The sequence below is a fragment of the Mustela nivalis genome, assembly GCF_964662115.1.
Source record: "Mustela nivalis genome assembly, chromosome: 1".
Classification (NCBI taxonomy): Eukaryota; Metazoa; Chordata; class Mammalia; order Carnivora; family Mustelidae; genus Mustela; species Mustela nivalis.
This window is the reverse complement of record NC_139020.1, coordinates 153,427,715-153,449,487: the sequence shown is the minus strand read 5'-3', so window position 1 is coordinate 153,449,487 and position 21,773 is coordinate 153,427,715. Positions and strand designations below refer to the sequence as shown.

At 44.3% G+C, this 21,773-nt stretch overlaps 1 protein-coding gene across 7 annotated transcripts in view; it reads left to right on the top strand.

The window, feature by feature from the left end:
• Nucleotides 1-21,773, top strand: part of TRANK1 (tetratricopeptide repeat and ankyrin repeat containing 1) — a 139,141-nt gene that overhangs the window by 86,231 nt on the left and 31,137 nt on the right. For all 7 annotated transcript variants that reach the window (XM_082745289.1, XM_082745288.1, XM_082745287.1 and 4 more), the window contains 5 exons: nucleotides 3,363-3,533; nucleotides 11,778-11,939; nucleotides 13,853-14,107; nucleotides 15,854-16,030; nucleotides 16,460-19,375. In XM_082745289.1, the coding sequence (XP_082601415.1) occupies nucleotides 3,363-3,533; nucleotides 11,778-11,939; nucleotides 13,853-14,107; nucleotides 15,854-16,030; nucleotides 16,460-19,375 (3,681 nt within the window). The remainder of the gene's footprint in view (nucleotides 1-3,362; nucleotides 3,534-11,777; nucleotides 11,940-13,852; nucleotides 14,108-15,853; nucleotides 16,031-16,459; nucleotides 19,376-21,773) is intronic.

The window sequence follows — 21,773 nt, the reverse complement described above, 5'->3', positions numbered from 1 at the left end:
GAATGAGTCTCTGTGACTTGATTTTGGTCACATGCCCTCCGTGAACCAATCACTAACGCCAGAAGGATGGAATGATCTAATTGGCTAGATCCTGATCAGATGCTCACCCCTGGATTTGGGATTGAGGCAGAGCGAGAGAATGGAAGGATCTGATTGGTCAGGTTCTGGTCAGATGTTTATTCCTTCCCGGTTCCCCCAAGCTCTGGCTGGGGCAGTGGTGGAGGATGTCATGGTGACTGAATCTGTTTCTGCCCATTAAATCAGGTATGCTGGCAAGTGGGGGAAAGACGCTTTCTTAAAGGAATACTGAGGTGTTGTTATCAGGAAAAGGTATAATGGATGCTAGTAAATTAAAAAAAAAAAAAGTCTAGTATGTTTTTCAATGTTGCTTCCTTATCTTCAAGAATTTTGAAAACCTGTCTACCTCTTTACATGTTTTAACACTGACATGTAGAATTTCTTTTTATCTATGAGTCAAAAATATGTAAGAAAAAGTAATTTTCAGAATTGTGTACACAGATATTTTAAAATAAAACTATTATATCCTTTAGTGGAATATAATAGAACATACTACAGCAACTTGATAATCTCTAACGTCTATTTAAAAACCTATGGACAAGCTCTTTAATAGTCAAAAATATAAAATTGTACCTTGCTGTTTTGGGGATCCTATTTCTAGTTTACTTCTCAGAAAGAAGTTTATTCTCATATAGTTTATGCTTGAAAGTCTTATTAGTCATCTAGTAAACTTCTTCTGGAACAGAAGTGTTTGTATAGCTTTAAATAAAAAAAAAATTCTGTGATTTAGGACTTTAGGGTTTAAACTTTTCTAGATTTAATTATTACAAAATTATTACTACAGGGGCGCCTGGGTGGCTCAGTGGGTTGAGCCTCTGCCTTCGGCTTGGGTCGTGATCTCAGGATCCTGGGATCGAGTCCCTCATTGGGCTCTCTGGTCAGCAGGGAGACTGCTTCCTCCTCTCTCTCTCTGCCTGCATCTCTGCCTACCTGTGATCTCTGTCTGTCAAATAAATAAATAAAATCTTAAAAAAATTATTACTACAGATATCAAAGCAACAGAAATATATTAAAATCTTCTGTAATTAATTATTAAAGATGAAAATAATAATTTTGGAGGGCAGTGAAAGGAGGGTAGATTGTAGTACCTTTTATTTTGTTGTTCTATTTTTTAGAGTTTTATTTATTTTTTTCCAAAGTGGCTGCACCAATTTGCATTCCCACCAACAGTGGTAGAGGGTTCCCCTTTCTCCACATCCTCTCCAACACATGTTGTTTCCTGTCTTGCTAATTTTGGCCATTCTAACCGGTCTAAAGTGGTATCTCAATGTGGTTTTAATTAGAATCTCCCTGATAGCTAGTGATGATGAACATTTTTTCATGTGTCTGATAGCCATTTGTATGTCTTCATTGGAGAAGTGTCTGTTCATGTCTATTTGAGAGAGAGAAGAGCACTAGAGCAAGGGGAGGGGCAGAAGGAGGGGGAGAAGCAGACTCCTTACTGAGCAGGGAGCCTTGATCCCAGGACCCTGAGATCATGACCAGAGCTGGAAATCAAGAGTTGGATGCTTAACTGACAGAGTCACCCAGGTGCCCCTGTAGTGCCTTTTAAAAGGGGCTTGGCACGCCTGGGTGGCTCAGTGGTTAAAGCTTCTGCCTTCTGCTCAGGTAATGATCCCAGGGTCCTGGGATCGAGCCTCACATCAGGTTCTCTGCTCAGCGGGGAGCCTGCCTCCTCCTCCTCTCTCTCTCTCTGCCTGCCTCTTTGCCTACTTGTGATCTTTAAAAAAAAAGCGGGGGGGGGGGCGGGCTTGGCAGGCACCTAATTTTCCCTTCAGTGGATACTCTGGAAGTCAGGAATTTCCACCACTTTTTTAGGGCAATACATTAATTAGTAATTAGTTCTCTGTGATCCTTAGCAAATCACTATAAAATTAGTGGCTCAAAACCACACCCATTTACCAGGTCACAGTTCTCTAGGTCAGTAGTCTGAAATGATGTGACAGAGTTTTGTGCTCAGTGTCTTCTGTGGCTGAAATCAAAGGTCCTGACAGAGGCTATGTTCTCATATGGAGTGGTGGACCTTCTTTCAAGCTCACATGGTCGTGGCAGAATCTCGTTCCTTCCTGTTGTAGGAATGAGGCCCTGGTTTCCTTGCTGGCTGTCAGCCGGAGACTGCTCTCGGCTTCTCCAGGCCACACACATTCCTTGTCATGTGGCTCCCTCTCTCTTCAAAGCCAGCAGGGGAGAATTTCTTAGTCATCAATTCCCTCTCATATTTTAAATCTTTGCCCTCTTCCTGACCTCTAGACCTCTGACCTTTATGGTTCATGTGATAAGGTCAGAGGACTCTCCCTATCCTAAGGTCAACTGCTTAGGGACCTTGATTACATTTGCAAAGTCTCATCACATTTAGATTCATATTTGATTGAGTAACTGGGGAGAAGGTGTGTGTGCACCAGAGGTTGGGAATCTTGGGGATTGCCTTAGAATTCTGCCTGCCTTAGTCAGATACTCTGTGGGTAAAAACTTTGGCTTTCTGATTTTGTTTCATTTTTTTAAAAGGGGAGAAGGGAACTTGTGACTAGGGAGACAGGAAAGGAGAGCATCATGAACAGAATGATACCTGGAGTAGAGATGCCCCGTCTGGGCGGTGGATTTTAGGAAAGCATGGGTAGGAAGTTGGGGATCAGGCATTGATTTGCTGAACTCTCTGTGCCCACATCAATCTTTCTACCCCCAGGAATACACCTGTTCCATTTGGAAGGCTGTTGCATCTGTGATCATGGAGGCACCTTGATGCTTGGCAAATAGATCCATCAAAGCAGCAAATGGAGCTGGCAGCCAGAGGGTTGGGCCTGGGAGGGTACAAACAGTGACAACAAAAAGACCCTGATGCGAAAGCAATTGCCACTTTCTTCTCCGAGCCCCAGACAGGCTTTTTTTTTTTTTTTTTCCTTCTGGAAGAATATTCTGTTTCCTCTCTAGGGAATAAAGAAATCTGAAGTCACAGCTTGCTGTTATCCTTACAGCTGTAACTGTTGCCTAGTAACCAGATTCCCCCTCTCCTTGCTTGTTGCCAGGGAGAGGGGAGAAAGGTAGAGAGGAGCGCACTTCTGAACCTCTTCAAAGCTATTGTCCTACCTACTCCACACAGGACTCCTTGCTTCCGGGAGTTGGGTGGGTTGCCTAAAGCCAGCAGTTTAGATTCTACGAGCAGTGGGACACTGATTCCCTTGCCCCAGGCTGCTTGGGCAGGGAACTGGGAGGAAGAGCACTCATGGGGACGTCTCCTTATGGAAGGAACCATGACAGCCCCCTTTTCTCCTTCTGGCCCACTCTAGGACAAACAGAGGATGTGCAGATGCTCTTGCGCTTTGGGGCAGACCCTACCCTGCTGGATAGACAGTCCCGCTCTGCCATGGATGTCCTCAAGAGGAATAAGAACTTCAAGGCCATTGAGAAAATCAACAGTCACTTGGCAAAGCTGACCGCATGTTCTAAGGACCTATCAGGTACAGTTTCTAGTGAAACAACTTTTTTGTGGGGGTGAGTGGTAAAATGGTCCTGTGGCATTAGATACAAATCAGTTTATACTTTCTTAGTCTATGAGGATGGAAGTGAAATCCCGTCTTTGGAAAACTTGTTTTCTTTTTTTTTTTTTTTGAAATACAAAGAAAACTCTTATTTAGAGAGTGTCTATGACATCCTGATAAATTAGCTAGGTCTGGCTTTGGGCAGTTTCGGTGATTTTTTTTCCATGCATGCACGTGGTTGGTGAAAAAAGGAAAAAAATCATATGGAAGAGGGGCTCAACAAAAATTGAGCTTACTCCTCAAGAAGCAATTACAACCAATAATTTAAAATACATTCATATGTCTGGAATAGATATGGTTTATCAGTTTGGGACAGCATCTATTGACTGGCTGCTGTATAGGGTGAAATGCAACAAGTTCACGCCAATTGTTGGATTGTGCCCAGTAATGTCATTTGTGTGATTTACATTCTGTTTCTTAGCTCTAAGTTTTCTGGGCCTCATCCATAGATGAATTGTAGAAAGTAAAAACCAGTAAATGGTATTTACGTGGTGGTAGTATGATTATGTAAATGATTATGTAAATTGTGCTCTACAACTGGTAGCATAGCAGAACCCATAGGAAAGAACCAGCAGACGTCCCCATAACTTTGCTATTTCAATGTGATACCATTTAAGCATTCCAGTTTAACGGACCGTGTGTACGCATATATACTGTTTGTACCTTATTTAGATGTTTTATTTAGACTTCAGCCCCAGTGTGTGTGTGTGTGTGTGTGTGTAAATGCTTCCTTTCGTTCTTGCATTCATGTAGGACTGTGCAGCTGGTGTTGTCTGTTCAGACTTCTCTCTTGATCTGTTAGCATACCTACTCAAGAAAGTTTTTACTGGAAGAAGCATGGACTTACGGAGTTTTCGAAGATGTCTTTACATTGTCCTTGAATAGAGGCATTATATTTTTGAATTTAGGCATTGTATTTCACTGATTTTAAATTGCAGTCCCTCCCCACATTTTCACATGTTTAAAACTGGAATGTGTTTCACCATTGGTGATGGGTTACTTTGGTGCAGCCGTTCCTGATGTGTCAGACAATGCACGGGATCTTAGACTTATGAAATATGCTGTAAAACCTCGTTCCTCACAACCATGAGGGCACTGTGTCTTTGTATTCTAACCTCCATTTGCTACTGGTTAGAAGTCTGATGTCAGTCTCATTTATTTTCCCTTCTAAGGTTTTCTCTGTCCTTCGAGTTTTGCAATGTCCCTGGGAAGTTTCTCGGTGTGGGTCCTTACACATTCTTATCGCTTGGCTCTTCTTGGCCCCTCTCAATCTAACTTTCTTAGCTCAGGGAAATTTATCTCCTATCATTTTGTTCTCTTCCGCTGCAAGTGTTAAATGGGTGAGCTTCCTGAATTTATAACATGTCTCTCTACTTTTCCCTACTGTTTTCTAGGTTCTTTTTCTTTTCAGATCTTTAATTGGTCCACAGCTTTTCCTTTTACAGCTCAGCTTGCCCATTGCATTTTTAAATTTGGAAACTCAGTTTTAATTTCTAAGATCTTTTGTTTTCTGATTTTTTTCTTAATCTATGGCAGCTTTTGCTTGTTTTATATTTGCCACCTCTTCTTGAATGATATTTAAGAATATTGAGTATTTCTTTTTTCCTTAAAGAATGTTTTCCTCTCTTCCCTGAATTATTTTTTTCTTTGGGGGTGAGTAGTTTCATTTTCTTGTTTCTCTTTTGTACTATTGCTTTTCTTTAATTATTTTCTGATCTTCGGGTGGTTTATGTGCTTGTATGAAGGACTGGACTGATAAATACTTAATAGACGGTTAGTGTGTTTATTGAAGTTACGTGGATGCATTTCCCCAGAAATACTCCCCTGCCCCTGGAGTGGGTAAATTGGTGGCAAGGTGAAGGCAGCCCATTGGGTGTGTGTGTTGGAATGGGAGGCAGTTGGACAGGTGGGGATCATCGCAGTTGCCATGCTCAGGAAAGTTTTATTATGGGGGAGACACTGCTTTTCATTTAGCGTCCCTGACCCCCTCATTGCCCCATCTATGTTTTCATTTTCATTTACTTATTTAAAATATCGTCTGTTGTTTCCATGAGATCACTGAAATGAGGGGAACAAAGTATATTTGTAGAGTCCTCTGTTTTTCATGGATTTTTAAAAAAAAAGCCGTGACATATCATATTTAGTTTTTAAAAGACCGCTGTGTCAAAGGCTTGTGATTTCTTCTGTGAGGTAGTATAATTAATAAATCACTGTGAAATGCTTTCTGAGAGTTTATGCCTGTAATCTCAGCTTCACATTGGGTTCTACTGTTTGAGAAATTGAAACTAACTGAACAGATTTTTCTGCCAGTGAATTTCCAGGTTTTAGTGTAACAACAAAAAAGGACCACCAGTTAATGGTGGGAAATGGCTGACTTGTTTGCAGGTTTTTCTCTTACATTTAATTTTTTTGTTTGCAATTAGTTCTAACCTTAATTCTTAGAATACTATATATGTGTTTTGTGTATGCTATATCTAATGTTAATAGACTTTAACATAAGTCATGCATTTCTGTTTAGTTTTTAAAGTTTTTCCTTATCTTATTTTTATTTTTTGGGGGGGAGCATAATAGAGTCTTTGGATATCTGCTAATCCTAAAAACAGCTCGGTTTCTGAGACAGGGTCCCACTCTCCTTTCCTCTCTCTCTACCTTCACTAACTATCTTTGTGGTGAAACCAGAAGAGACTCAGTAGAAAAGTATCTGGTTCCCTTTCTCCTTACTAGAATTCAGTTATGCTCGCTTGGGAAGAAGGCACATTCAGAGGAATGTGCCTCGTTCCAAGCCTGTCTTTTGGCTCACTGGGTAGTTTGTGATGGTAGTGGATGCAGTGAAACCCATAGCCCCTGATACTCATTGGTAAGCTTATTGGAAATTTGATCACTTTAAAGTTTTCTGGACCATCGACCGTGAATTTTTCCTTGCCATGCTAGAAGAATATTGAAAGACTGTAGGGAAACACGGAGTCAAAAAAAGCAAAAGAAACTGACAAAAATTGGACAAGTGGAGGACAACCAGTTATCAGGCAGGGCTAGCGAGTTGGCATCTTCTGGTGCACTTCCAAAGACTCCTAGTCATGGAACCCTTGTAGACCTCAGTATTGGAACATGACATCTATGCTTAATATCATGGTTACTTTGTGTATCCATACGGACATAGAGTTGTATATGTATGTACATTTTGTTTCTAAGATTTTTGCCAGTGGTACAAACTTTAAAACGTGAGATGAGCTGGGGAATCTTTGTAAATGAGGACCATGCAATATAATTTTCGGTACTGATGTAAATATTCTATAACTACTCTGTCTCATAGGATAGCCTCTGGTCACCTATTTTTGAGCACTTGAAAAGGGTAGGACTCAAGCAACAGAAGAATTGAAATTCTAATTTTACTTAATTCATTTTAATTTTACATAATTAAGTTAGTGGCCACTGTAATGGATAGCGTAGTTTTTTTTTTTTTAAGATTTTTATTTATTTTACAGATAGAGAGAGATCACAGTAGGCAGAGAGGCAGGCAGAGAGAGAGAGAGGAGGAAGCAGGCTCCCCCCTGAGCAGAGAGCCCGATTCGGGGCTCGATCCCACCTGGGATCATGACCTGAGCTGCAGGCAGAGGCTTAACCCACTGAGCCACCCAGGCACCCCGGATAGCGTAGTTTTAGACTTTAGCCCTAGCGTGGTCCCTTTTTCTTTCTTTCTTTCTTTCTTTCTTTCTTCCTTCCTTCCTTCCTTCCTTCCTTCCTTCCTTTCTTTCTTTCTTTCTTTCTTTTTTAAAAATTTTATTTATTTGACAGAGAAAGAGACAGCAAGAGAGGGAACACAAGCAGGGGGGGGGTGGGAGAGGAAGAAGCAGGTTTCCTGCTGAGCAGGGAGCTCGATGGGGGGCTTGATCCCAGGACCCTGGGATCATGACCTGAGCTGAAGGCACACACTTAACTGACTGAGCCAGCCAGGAGCCCCTAGCATGGTCTTTTTAACCAGTGTAGCAATTGAGAAGACAGGCAAAGGGAGGACCAGGAGTCATGGGCATAAAGATAGATCTCCAGTCATAAAAATAAAGATTTTACGAACTTTAATCCCTCCCCATCCTCATGCATTAATGGGCTTGATGGAAGCACACTGTCTTTGGGAAGAGTTACTACTGGGGAGTTGGGTACCCTTGTTCCTGACCTGAGTCCACGGACTGAATGATTTTGTTTTTTACATCTGTGGCCCCAGGTAAAGCACCATAAAAATAAGGCTGTTAGCTTTTTGTACCCAGACAAACAGCATTCTAACTTAAAGAATAGGATAAAGGATGCTCTCACCCCTGGCTCATCCTGAGTGTTGCCGTGCAACATTTTGATGATTATGGTGGCGATGACTTTGGAGAAGGTGGCTTTTGCACCGAGGTGAGAAATGAAGGGTCTTGCTGAAGATTTCTGCTGTTCTCTAAACCAGAGCTTCCCATTGTTAACAGGAACCGTTTGGGAGCCTGTTAAAATGGAGGTTTTGAGTTAGCAAGTTTAGGGCGGGATCTGAGATTCTGCAGCTCTTGCAGAGTACCTGGGGAAGGCCGAGCCCACTTGAAGGAGCAAGGCTTTACCCCTAAGCAGCCAGGACTATATACAGCAGTCCCCCCTTATCTGCGGGGGATACTTCCAAGCCTCCTTATGGATGTTTGAAACTGCAGATGGTACCAAACCCTGTATGTACTGTTTTTTCTTATGCATACATCCCATAAGGTTTGATTTATAAATTATGCCCAGTGGGAGATTAACAACAGTATAAATAATAGAATAAAATAGAACAAGTATAACAATCTACAGTAAAAAAAGTTACATGAATATCATCTCTCTTTCTCAAAACACTTGATTGTACTGTACTCATCCTTCTTGTGATGTTATGGGATGAGAACATGCCTCCCTGATAAGGTGAAATGAGAATGACATAAGATCTGTGATAGAGCATTAGGCTACTACTGACCATTTTTTTCCCCCAAAGATTTATTTATTTATTATTTCAGAGAGCGCATCGGGGGAGGGGTGGAGAGAGAGGGAGAGAGATTCTCAAGCAGATTTCGTGCTGAGTGCAGGGCCCGGTGCAGAGCTTGATCCCACAACCCTGATATCATGACCTGAGCTGAAACCAAGAGTTGGATGCTTAACCGGCTGAGCCACCGAAGTGTCCCTACTACTGACCTTCTGAGGATTTGTCATAAGGAGGATCATCTGCTTCGGGACTGCAGTTGGGTGGAAAGTGAAAACTCTTAGCTGCTTTTACCTGCTTCTCATGGCCACCACTAGGTGGCAGCATGACCCCCTCTCTGGCTGCTGTTCTCTGTTTTCAGGCTCAGGAACTGGATTGGAGCCTTCCTTCTCAGGGTTTGTAATCTGTGCTCACTCAGAGTGAGGACCATTCCAGGCCTCTGAGGCCTTGTCTCTCAAGCTCCAGTGGGACCTGGCTGCTTTCTGCTTTGTACTCATGCAGGCACCTCAGACACAGTACTCGGAGGACACTGGAACCTTCTGCTGTGTCGATTTTCCCCACAGAGCCTGGGACTCAGAGGCCCTGATTTGTCATTTTACTGTCCCTCAGCACCAAAACAGTGCCTTGTTTCCAGCAAATACAGGCGTCCAGAATCCACCTAAAGGACACTCATGATACTTTTTCCTTATTATAAAAGCAACGTTTTCTTTTAAAAAAATTACAAAATATAGGAAAGGAATATCATTGTAGAAAATTTGTAAAAGCTTAGTTTTATGTAAAAACAAAAATTTATTGTAATTATACTTTGGCATATTTTATGTAGTCTTTTTTGTTGGTGGTGTTTAGCACTTACATAATCATCTTTTAAAAAGCAATCTGTGATTATAATACATAAGCGACTTTATGTTCTGATGTTTCTTTTATTTATTTATTTATTTGACAGAGAGAGAGAGAGAGAGAGAGCGTGCAAGCACAGCAGGGGGAATGGGAGGCAGGGGAGAAGCAGGCCCCTCACTGTGCAAAGAACTCGATGCAGGGCTTGATCCCAGGACCCTGGGATCATGACCTGAGCTGAAGGCAGCCGCCTAACCAACTGAGCCATGCAGGTGCCCCTCTGACTTTTTTTTTTTTTTGTCTCTTACTAAGTTTATGAAACTTAGAAGAAAACCAGACAAACTCAGAGTAATAAATAAGTCGCCCACGTCTACCGAGGGGTACCATCGCCAGCACCTTTCCTTTTATATGTCTTTACATTGTTTTATCACTCTCTGGTTTCTTTCCTGACATGTGGAACTTTCTCTGACCCATTGCTTAACTATTATGAACCACACAACCATGCATTTATTATACAACTGCATATAATGATCTGCATTGGTCAGCTTAGTCTGTTTCTGTTCAGTGTCAAGTGACTTATAATTTTCCTAGTTGAAGAATGATGTTCTAGAAAAGATTTTAATGGCATGAGGGTGAGGGACAAGTAACACATGCTAGTGAAGGAAGTTGCTCCTTTTCCAAGGGTCGTATTTCTCTGTACTATGAGTTTTCACCATTTCTGTGTGTTCGTAGGTATTTTAGGAAGAAGGTGGGAGGGCCGAGTCAGAGGGCATAGACATTTTCTGGGCTTCTAGCTGAGGTGACGTAGGTCTTCTTTTGCTAAGTGGTTTCCCTTTCTTTTTCTCTGGAGGATGGTGCTCAAGTGGGTCTTGCTTCTCTCTGACACATCAAGGTCTCTTGAGTAGAGGGCAATGGGCATTTGTCCCTGACGTCAGTGTGTGTGTGTGTGTGTGTGTGTGTGTGTGTCTGGTGTTCTGACTTGAATTGTTGAAAGGTGAGGCAGGTGTGTATGAGAAGGCACAGCAGATGATGTTGGAGCTCTGCTTAAATCCCCTAGATCCCTTTCACCATTGTTGTGTGTGCCAAACATGGGGGTGCCTTTACTTTGGGAAGCCAGCACCTAAGGCTTCCTGTCACAGGGAACAGCATATAGGGCTAGTTTTGTTGGGGATCTTCTAAGCTAGAAGCGCCTGAGAACTCACATCCTCCGAGGGTAGGCTGTAGCCAGTGATAGATTGAGGGTTTGAAAGTCCTTGGGTAGGGGGGTGGGGACAGCTGGGAGGGCACTCTCTCCAGAGGTCCCCTGTGGGATCAGGCGAGGCCACCTGGCTTCCTCCCTTCCCCCCCAGTCTGCTTCCTACCTGTCACCTCCTCCGGGAACTACTTCCACACAATCACTGCTGGAAACCCCGATGAAGACAGGATGCTTTTCATTTTTTCCTCATTTTCAAGTAGTCCATCTCTTTTATTTTATTTATTTATCTATTTTTAAATTTTTGCTCCCCTATTGTGCTCAGTAAGATTTTGTTTTGAGCAACAGTGCTTTTTGAGTGCATCACCTGATACTAAAGAAAATATCTGCCCATTTCAACATTCTCTCAGGGTTTTTTTTTTTTTTCCTCCTAATCATAACTACTTTCTCAAATTAACTGAACCAAGGGGACACTGTCTTCTTCAGTCAGAGAGGTGGCTCTTTCCTCTTGGGTTTTCCTGCTAGCCCCTGGGACATATAGGTGGCTGACATGTGGTTGGATGTCACTGTGGTGCTAAGCTCTCCTCTTGCTGTCACTTCCTTCAATGCTTCTGTCAGTTATCTATTGCTGTATGACAGACTGCTCCCAAAATTTAGTCACTTTAAACAACAAGCATTTCTTTTGCTCCCTATTTGAAGGCCAGTTATTTAGGCTGGGCTGTTTTCATAGCTTTAACTGAATTCCTCCCAGCGGCTGTGGTCTTGCTGATCTTGGCCACGCTCTTTCACATCTATGCACCCTCAGTTTGGACAAGCAGACCGATTCCTGTTTGTTCTATGCTGTTTCTTGTCCCCCTGAAGTTGAGACTGGACCAGTGCACATGGAATAGGCCAAGGTCTCAAGAGAGTGAGTAGAACTAAGCCAGGCCTCTTGAGGTTCTACCTCAGAACAAGGACAGAAATCTCATGACTCTCTTCTATCCGTCATACCAAGTCTGGAGGCCGGGCCAGGGGGAGGAAGAAAATAGGTCCCACTTCTCGATGGAAGGAGACCCAAAGTCACCAGGCAAAGCAAGGGTATCCACAGAGAGGCTGGAGAACCGAGGTGATTTTTGCAATCTCCCACAGCTGTGGTCTTTGTCTTCAGAAGCATCACCTGCTTGCTTTGCAGGACTGAACAATGGTGACGGACCTGTTAGTGAGACCGACATTTTCCGGAAGGCCTCTGAGCAGCTGGTGAAGTACATGAACTCAGGAAACCGGCTACTGCATAAAAACTTTCTGAAGCAAGAAGTAGTTCAGAGGTTCTTGCGCCTTCTTTCTTCTCTGCAAGGTAACTTTCCTCCCAACATTCAGGTGTGCCGAAGATGATTTATGCCCATTAGAACCCTTTGCTAATATCTTGAAAAAAACAGTTAATTAAACAAGTAAAAGTGATGAGCTATGTGTAAAACATTCAACAGCACCAAACGTTATTCAGAAGTCTGGATCATCCACCTTAAACGGGAATACTTAAATCCCACTCCTAGTGTCTGTCTCTGTTTTTCTGGTTTTTCACGTATTCTGCTAGAATTACTTTTGCACACACAGTCCTTTTTTAAATACCCTGGATGGTTCTCTCTTCCACAGATCTTGGCTAATGTTGGTATATGAAGTTCTTATGGAACTGGATGTTAATTTTTTTTTCCCACTATGGGGAAATGAGGAAAGTTCTGGAAAAGAACTTAAGATGACACATTTTAGATAATACTTAGGGAAGATTCTAGAAACCCTAAGTAGGTGAAATTTGGTAAATTTTGGTATTTTTTTAAAAAGATTTTATTTATTTATTTGTCAGAGAGAGAGAGAGAGAGCAAGCGAGCACAGGCAGACAGAATGGCAGGCAGAGGCAGAGAGAGAAGCAGGCTCCCTGCCGAGCAAGGAGCCCAATGTGGGACTCGATCCCAGGATGCTGGGATCATGACCTGAGCTGAAGGCAGCTGCTTAACCAACTGAGCCAGCAAGGCGTCCCAGTATTTTGGTATTTTTAAATTGGCCGTTAGTATGGGCTGTAATGTACTCACTGGGACCATTCAAAGAGCTGAGATTTCTTGATTTTCCAGAGAGTGCTGGAAGGAGTGGCCAGCGGAACAAAAATGCTCTTCAGGGGATGCAGCAGATTTTAGTGTTTAAGGCTTGGAGTTTTACATTTTTATTTTAATTCTGCCACTTAGCAGATCTGGGACTGTGGGCCAATTATTTAACTTCTTAAGCTTTAGTTCCTTCACTCTTACATTAGCTCGGGTACTTATCTGCTGAGATGTTGGGTGTGGAGCACTTAATCCAGGGCCCTTCACACAAAATTGTTTTTCTGGTTTTCACATTAAATATTAAACATCAAAATGAATATTCCTGTTAGAAATCCTAGAACATGGTGGAAAGCAAAAACCAGCAAATGCAAATAAAATTGCTCTTGATTTCTTCCCTTCTCTTCCTTCCCACTTTCTTACTGGTAGGGTTGCCAGACAAATTATAGAATGCTGGTTGCGTTATAACTTCGAATAAACAGTGAATATAGTTTAAGTATGTCCCAAATATTGCATGAGCTATACTAAAATTTTATTTGTTGTTTATGTGAAATTCAAATTTACCTGACATCTATTTTTGTTTGCCAAATCTGGCAATTTACTTACTGAGGACCTCTTTTAGAAGTTTTTCATCTATAGGATATACCAGCACCATGAACTGGTATAACGATGATCCTGTCTGTGTACATTAGATATCAGATGGAAAGACTTAGCATATTATTGATATGAACTTAAGAATTAGGATTAGACCATCCTCTCACCACTACCTGATGACTCTCAACTTTTTAATTATTCTATAGTGTCTCCCTGTATTTCAGTGCACACTCTCCATTAGTATTATGCAAAACTAAAGCCAGGTTCTTGTCCTTCTGATCTAAGTAGAATGCTCTAACTCACATATTCTTCCAAGACACAGTCAATTCTGCTCTTTTCCCGGGCCAATCTCTACCCTCCTTAAAGTGTTTCTGACCTTCCCAGAAGGTCACATGGCCAGAGCTTATCTGACATTTACGAGTGGTTGAGTAGCTGTCCAAAGTAATTACTTGCTTGTATTTTCCCCAGAGGTTTAACATACTGACCGACAATTCTTGTTAATTATGCCTAAAGGTGTTGGGTGGTATCTGGGGACAGGAATTATATGAACCTTTTTGGGGGTGTGGTGTATTCTTATTTTTGAAAGAAATTCCTCCTGACCTGGTCTGTGACATTAACCGTGATTGCGCCAACACCTTCATCAAGTTTTTACTGGAGAAACAGAAATGGCCAGAAGTGCTTCTGTTGCTGACCCGCAAAGTAAGTGGGGAGCCACCGCTGGGAGACTGCCTCATCAAAGGCTGCAACTTCTCAGACCTTGACCTCTGCACTGTCATCCCCCGCCTCAGCACCTGGGACCCTCGGAGGATGCAGCTCCTGGGCTGCCTCATTGACAGTGGAGGTGAGAATGCAGTGAGCTCTGAAGACTTGTCCCTTGAGTGCCACTGGTCCTGGGTCTTTCACTAGACTTTGGAGACTGCTTTAAATTCTGGCCCATTGTCTTCTTCCATAGCTTCTCATTTTGCATAGCGACCAGGTTAGTGCCCTGTCAGTGGGTGCTGGCCTTGTAGTTCTGCGTTCTTGGGAACTCTAGTCACCGTTGTTGTCTTTTCTTCTGCTGTGTGTGAGAAACCTCAGGTGTGTGTGTGGGGGTGGCCTTTGGCCCTGGGGTCCTTTCCTCCCAACTGCGACTGCCGGCTAGACTTTTCCCTGCACTCAGTATGCTTCCCATGTCCCTATTAACTCTCCAGCATTGTCTTCTAATCAGCGGATTAGGATTTCAGCTGCTTCTTTGTAAAGAAACAGCTAAATAATTGGTGGGCGGAAACATTTGCCTCTGAGATCAGCGCAATCACACTTGGCTGGAGGTATGTCTGGAAAGAGCCAGCGCCTTGCCCGATTGGGTACTATTTATTTATTTTTTTAAAAATTTAGTTTGTAAAGATTTTATTTACTTGTTTGAGAGAGACAGAGAGAGATCATGAGGGGAGGGAAGGGCAGAGGGAGAGGGAGAAGCATACTCCGGTGGGAGAGCCCCATGCGGGACTCCATCCCAGGATCGCAAGATCATGACCTGAGCTGAAGGCAGATGCTTAACCGACTGAGCCACCCAGGTGCCCTGGACTGGGTTTTATTTTATAACTGATTTGGAAACCCCAACTACCTCCTGCCCCCATTTCCCACCCCCCTACTCATGCCGCTACTAGTTGTGTGGTCTCAGGCATCTCCTTGTTTATGAAATGGGAATAACAGTCCGTCTCTCTCAGGGCTGTTTTGAATGTTAAATGAGCTCACGCATGCAGGTTCTTGGAAGAGCACTGTGACTGTGTGGTTTTCTGCTTGCTCGGCTGTTTAAGAGGGAATGTCCTTTCTTGGTCCTTAGCTCTCAAAGGGCCATACAAAGCCTTTGGGTATTGACTGTTCCCACAGGTTCCAAGAGGTAGATGGAATGCCTCCTGTAGTATATTTCTTCAAACCATTCCTCGAGGGAAATGTTACTACCTTTGGCTGGAAACTGTGGCTATCATGGTCTTCCTGTTTTATTGCTGAGTCAGCCGGCACTTAAGAAGTGCCTGCCTACAGTCGGGTGCCAGGGACCAGGGACAGAGTGAATGTGTGGCTGCTGTGCAGGGTGTGTGGATTGCAGGGGTGCAGGTCTGGGAGACTGCAGCATAGAGGGGAGGCACGGACTGAGCTAAAGGGAAGCTGATGTTGGGGGTGGAGAGGTGTCAGGGAAGATGCCATTTGAGGGCAGGTGGGCATCCTCAGGAAGAAGCATTTAGAGCAAAGGGTATAGGAAGCCATGTTTATATCCTGATCACCGACTATGTGTCTAGTAGGGTGTTGGCCAGGCACTGGGGTTTCTATTGTTCCCGGGCCCTGTCCCCACTCCCGGGCAGTGCTGAATATGGGACCTGGGGACACAGAGGGGAGCAGGAGAGTGGAGAGGCCCGGCCCATGAACGGGACACCGGAAGCAGTTGGGCTTTCACTCTGAGGGCCCTAGGAAGCCTTTACCTCAGAAGTCGGGTCAGCATCAGCTCTTCTCTCAGAGCACATGGCAGAAGCCATCCTCTCCTCCTCAGGTGAGCCAGCCATCACAGGGTACATCCCTCACGGGGTTGTGCCCTTTTCCTCTGTCTTCTCAGCCTTGCCCGAGGGTCTCCACGACAGTCAGGAGAGGCCACTTGTCACGTGTCTGAAACATGAAGACTTCGAGCTGGCGTTTCTTCTCTTGACCAAGGGTGCAGACCCCCGCAGAATCTCCCTCACAGAAGGTGATACTCCTTTGCATGCAGCACTCCACATCTTTTTGGACATTAAAGGTAAGCCTTTATTTTTTAAGCAGTCTGTTCCTTGAAGAGGGAGCTGGATAGTAGAACCAATGCTACACTTTTTCATCTTTCTTATTGGGAAAACCAACGATCTGAAAAAGGGCTGTTTCTTGGTCAGGCCCACCCATTATCCCCTGGCCTCCAACCAGTAGCTGGGTAAGAAGGAGCAGCCATCACGGTGAATGGTCAGGGTGGGTTGACTGAGGAGGAGCCTTAATTTTCGAAGTTGGCTGTCCCCCAGATGTGGCCACATACCCCTTGGGAGCAAATTGTCCCTGATTTTCAACCACAGGGTTATCGAGTACTTGGGGAGGTGTGGTGTTCTGAGATGCCCCTGGCTGGCATCTCTCCAAACCCAGAGGTCTCTGTTCCCTGGAAAGAGTAGCTTAGGACTCACAGCGTTTTGTTTGTGTTTTCCAGCTGACATCGGTTTTAATTTCCTCAGCCACCTGTTGGATCTCTTCTGGTCCAACCCCACTGAATTTTGCTACCTCAACCCCAACAGCCAGGACAGCAATGGGAACACGCTGATGCACATCATCTTCCAGAAGGGCATGCTGAAGCGCATGAAGAAGCTGATAGACCTGCTGGTGAAGTTCGACATCAACTTCAACTTGAAAAATAAAGAAGGCAAAGACGCAAGGCACCGGATCAAGAAGAACGACGCTCTGCTCTTGGCCTGGAACAAAGCTCTGATGGAGAACAAACGGAGGAACCGGCAGGACCCTGCTGCCCACCCAGGGAAGCTCCCAAGGCCCACTGCCCCTGGCCATACGTCTCAGCTCAAGTCCCAGGGTTCATCCAAGTCACTGCCGTGCAGCATCCCTGCCAGGGCCCTGCCTGAAGGAGCCATGGTCCCCGACAGCTGGGAGGCTCTCCCGGATGTGCAGGTGATGCGGGAGGAGCCTGAAGCTGTCAGGCCCTGCTCTCTGAGAGACCGCCTGGTACAGGACATCACGGATTTAATTCAGCAGGTTGAATTGGATACATCCCTCCCCGAGGACTGTCCTCAGGACTCTGAGCCTCTTCAGACAGGTGTTGGAACGGAAGTAAAGAAAGATGAGCTCCAGCGAGCCCTGGGGGCTCAAGGCTCTGACTCAAGTGGGAACCAGCACAGTGTCCTTGAGGCAGGGGGGGCACATGCACAGGCAGGCCTCGGGGCCTCACAGCTCGTTTCTGCTGGCCACAGAGGGAGTGAGGGCAGAGATGATCCGGACAGCTGGAACACGCAGGATATCGAGGCCTGCCTCCAGGACTTTGAGAACATGACGTGGGAGATTGAGTGCACCTCAGAAATGCTGAAAAAGCTGTCCAGTAAGGTCATGACAAAGGTCATGAAGAAAAAAATCATCCTAGCTATCCAGCAGCTGGGGAATGGTGAGTGGACGCAGGGGCTGCAGAAGCGGCTGAAGCACCTGAAGGGAAGCATCCAGCTCTTTGAGGCCAAGCTGGACAAGGGGGCCCGAATGCTGTGGGAGCTGGCCATTGACTTCTCCCCTCGGTGCAGTGAGAACCCGGAGAAGATCATCGCTGCCGCAGAGCGGAACCTGCACAGCCCGGAGAAGTCGGGTCGGGTCTACACAGAAATTATCCGGATCTGGGACATCGTCTTGGACCACTGCAAGCTGTCAGACTCCATCAGGGCCATCTGTAGTGCCTACAACCGGGGCCTTTCCTGTGTCCTGCGGAAGAAGCTGAAGGGCATCCACCAAGGCCAGCTGTCAGCCAATGTGAAGATCCAAAAGCGCATACCTCGCTTCTATGTGGAGGACACGGAGGCCGAGAAGAACCTGGAGCATGTGAACCCAGAGTATTTCCCTCCGGCCAGCGCCGTGGAGACGGAGTACAACATCATGAAGTTCCACAGCTTTAGTAATAGCATGGCCTCCAACATCCTCAACGACACGACAGCGACGGTGGAGTACCCCTTCAGGGTGGGTGAGCTGGAGTATGCTGTGATCGACCTCAACCCCAGGCCGCTGGAGCCCATCATTCTCATTGGGCGGAGTGGCACTGGGAAGACCACTTGCTGCTTGTACAGGCTGTGGAAGAAATTCCACAGTTACTGGGAGAAGGCCGAGCAGGCAGGAAGCCCGCTGCTGGCCAAGCAGATATGGCTGAAGAGAAGGCTGGAAGTGGAATCCGGAAAGGGAGGTCCCCGTACGGAAGAAGTGGACAAGGAGGAGGAAGTGGAGGAGGAGGAAGAGGAAGGTTCCATGGAAGTGGAAACAGTGGACAGCATAGATGAGGATCAGGATAGTGAAGCCTGTGCAGGGGGACCCAGTGGAGAGCCGGGGGAGCCTGGGCAGGTAGCTGAAGTGTGTGCTGCGGAGCAACCCCACCAACTGGAGCATTTACATCAGATCTTCGTGACCAAGAACCATGTCCTGTGTCAGGAGGTGCAGAGGAATTTCATCGAGCTTTCCAAGTCTACCAAGGCCACCAGTCATTACAAACCACTGGAACCCAATGTCCACAAGCTTCAGGACTTAAGGGACGAGAACTTTCCTCTCTTTGTCACTTCCAAGCAGCTGCTTCTCCTGCTTGACGCTTCTCTGCCCAAACCATTTTTTCTGAGAAATGAAGATGGCAGCTTGAAAAGAGCCATCGTGGGGTGGTCCACACAGGAAGAGTTGACCATCCCCAACTGGCAGGAAGATGAGGAGGAAACCGAGGCTGACGGGGACAATGGCGAGGAGGATAAAGCTCCAGAAACACGTATGTGTGAGAGTGACCCCCGGGTCTATGTGACATTTGAGGTATTTGCCAATGAAATATGGCCAAAAATGATCAAAGGGAAAACCTCCTACAACCCCGCGCTGATTTGGAAAGAAATAAAATCTTTTCTGAAGGGGTCTTTTGAGGCCCTCAGCTGCCCCCAGGGGTGGCTCACAGAAGAAGCGTATAAGAAATTAGGGAGGAAGCGGTCCCCCAATTTCAAGGAAGACCGGAGCGAGATCTACAGTCTCTTCTGTCTGTACCAGCAGATCAGGTCTCAGAAAGGTTATTTCGATGAAGAAGATGTTCTGTATAACCTGTCCCGGAGGCTTTCGAAGCTCAAGGTGCTCCCTTGGTCCATCCATGAACTCTACGGTGATGAGATTCAGGACTTCACCCAAGCCGAGCTGACACTGCTAATGAAATGTATCAATGACCCCAATGCCATGTTCCTCACGGGAGACACAGCCCAGAGCATCATGAAGGGTGTGGCCTTCCGCTTCAGCGACCTGCGCTCTCTGTTCCACTACGCCAGCCGAAACACCGTGGACAAGCAGTGTGCCGTCCGGAAGCCCAAGAAGATCCACCAGCTGTACCAGAATTACAGGTCCCATTCGGGTATGTTCGGGCTTTGTGCTTCTCTGCAAGAAAGGTGCTTGGGCACCATCTAGCACTTTTTTGTTAGGATTTTGTAGCTGAAGTAAGGAGAGTATCTTGGAGTTTGTGGGAAATGCACCCACGAACAAGAAGTCTTATGGTTTCTGCTGCTCCTCATTCAGATGTTGATAATTCAAGCTGTGGTTGAGTGGAAATTACATCTTAGAGAGCTTGCCATGACATGAAACCATTACAGGGGAACATTTAAACTGCTTGGGAACTTTTGGTAAAGCACTTTGGAAGCACGGTCTTGTGGCACATAAAGCGACATGTTGATTAGATTAATTCCCAAAGCAGCTTTTCTCCCAAGGAGAAGCCAAAAAAAAGGGCTAGGGCATGGCGGCACATATGCAGAGGCTTTTAACATGAACCTCAGTTGTGCCCCTTCTCTGTGCCAGGCGTGATGCCAGGCAGCCCATGTAGACCACCCCTACTTCATCTTCACAGTGACCCTGCCAGGTAGGCAGCCTTCCCATTTTACAGAGGACGCCGAGGTATGCAGTGTTTGGAAAACACAACATCCATGCCAGAATTCTTCCTTTAGGTTTATAATGCTCACCCATTCACCTCCTGTGTCCTGTATATGTCCATGAACAATACCGAGTACCATTTTACATGCTTAGAAACTTTATTTAGTGGGATCATGCCAGACATATCTTTCTGCCACTTTGTATTTTTGCTTCATGTTACATGTTGGGATTTCTGCATATTATGATTTGGTACTCGAGACCCTGCATTTCTAACTAGCGTTAGCATTCCATTTTATGGCTGTACCAGTTTGTTATTTTCCAGTAATAAATGGTAGGCTCCTGGCAGTTTTTCACTGTGACATATAATGCTGGAGCGAAACTTCCTGAGCAAATCTCTTTGGATCTATGTTATATCCTCTTACTTTGCTTTTGGGATGGGTGTGAAATGACATCTGGTATAGTTTGAATTTCCATTTTCTTGAGGTGTGGTGTCTTTTCATGTGTTTACCGGCGATTCTGTATTCCGTGAATCACCTGTTCTCCTTTGCTTACCTTTTTAATGAGTTGTTTTTCTTACTGATTTTTTAAGAATTCCCTATGAATTTTTGCCTTCTAATCCTTTGTTCATTATAAAAATTGCAGGGCTTGTTTTTCTTTGTTACAGTAAAATGGCATATAAATAATGGTGTTCTTTAGTAGGAAGATACTTTAAATTTTAACTTACGAATGTTTACTTTTACGATTTTCTCTGGTGTCTTAAGAAATTTTTCTGATCTAGAGTTATTAAGAAAGTCTCCTTAATAATTTTCTAATGGTTTTCACTTTTGCTTTTTATATATAGGCAGGTATTTAAATTTGGGTAAATTTAAGTTAACTAATCTATTTAAAGTGTATGTGTGGTGTGACATTGTCTTTATTGAACTAACCCTTCTCTGATCTAATTTTACTTTTTTCCATATGGAGAATCAGTTGTGCTGATGCCATTCACTGCTTGGTGCACCCTTGCCTCTGATTTGTAAGGTGGCTTTTCTTACATTATCTTGGACTCTGTTTGTGGGCTTACTTTTTCCTTTGATTTGTCTCATTTGTCTCTTCTTGCACTGTTAGCATGATGTCACACTTGCCATAGTTATCAGATTCTCTGACTCTTTGTAATTTTGATTGGAATTTCATTGAATTTATTGCTCTTTGGGAAGAATTCACATCTTCACATCTTTGGGATTTCTGAACCATGACATTAGTGTATTTCCCTATTCAGGTCTTCTTTTAGTTGCTTTCGGTACTATTTTGTAATTTTCCCCAGACATTTTACACAGCTTTTATATTTGTACTGGGGATCTTATACTTTCTGTAACTATCATGGCTGCTCCCCTTTCTTTCTTTCTTTCTTTTTTTTTTTTTACATTTTTTATCAGTTATTACTGGTATAGAGGAATGCTCTATACCAGTTTTGGGTTTTATATGTTGGGTTTTATATGTTGATCTGGTCAATCTAACAATCATATTGAACATTCTAACTTTTAGGTTATGGCATTTTTCTGCAGATAAGGTCAGTCTTTATCTTCTTTTCTATATTTATCTTTCATTGTTTCCTGTTCTATTTAATTTGCTGGGACCTTAAGCACAAGCTTTAACAGGCATCTGTGTGTTATTTTTGCAGTTAATGGGAATATATTTACCATTTTGCCATTTAAGTCTGATGTTTATTGTAGGTTTTTGATAGGTGCTCTTTATCTAGATACGGCTCAGGTAGGCTTTGGTTTGGTGGAAAGAGAAAACACATGCATATCACCCTCTCCCCACACACATTGTAAAATGAGATTAAAACTCTGATTTGTTTATCTCAGGAGTCAGAAAATGATTAGAAGGCAGGTGGCCCCCCAGAGTGT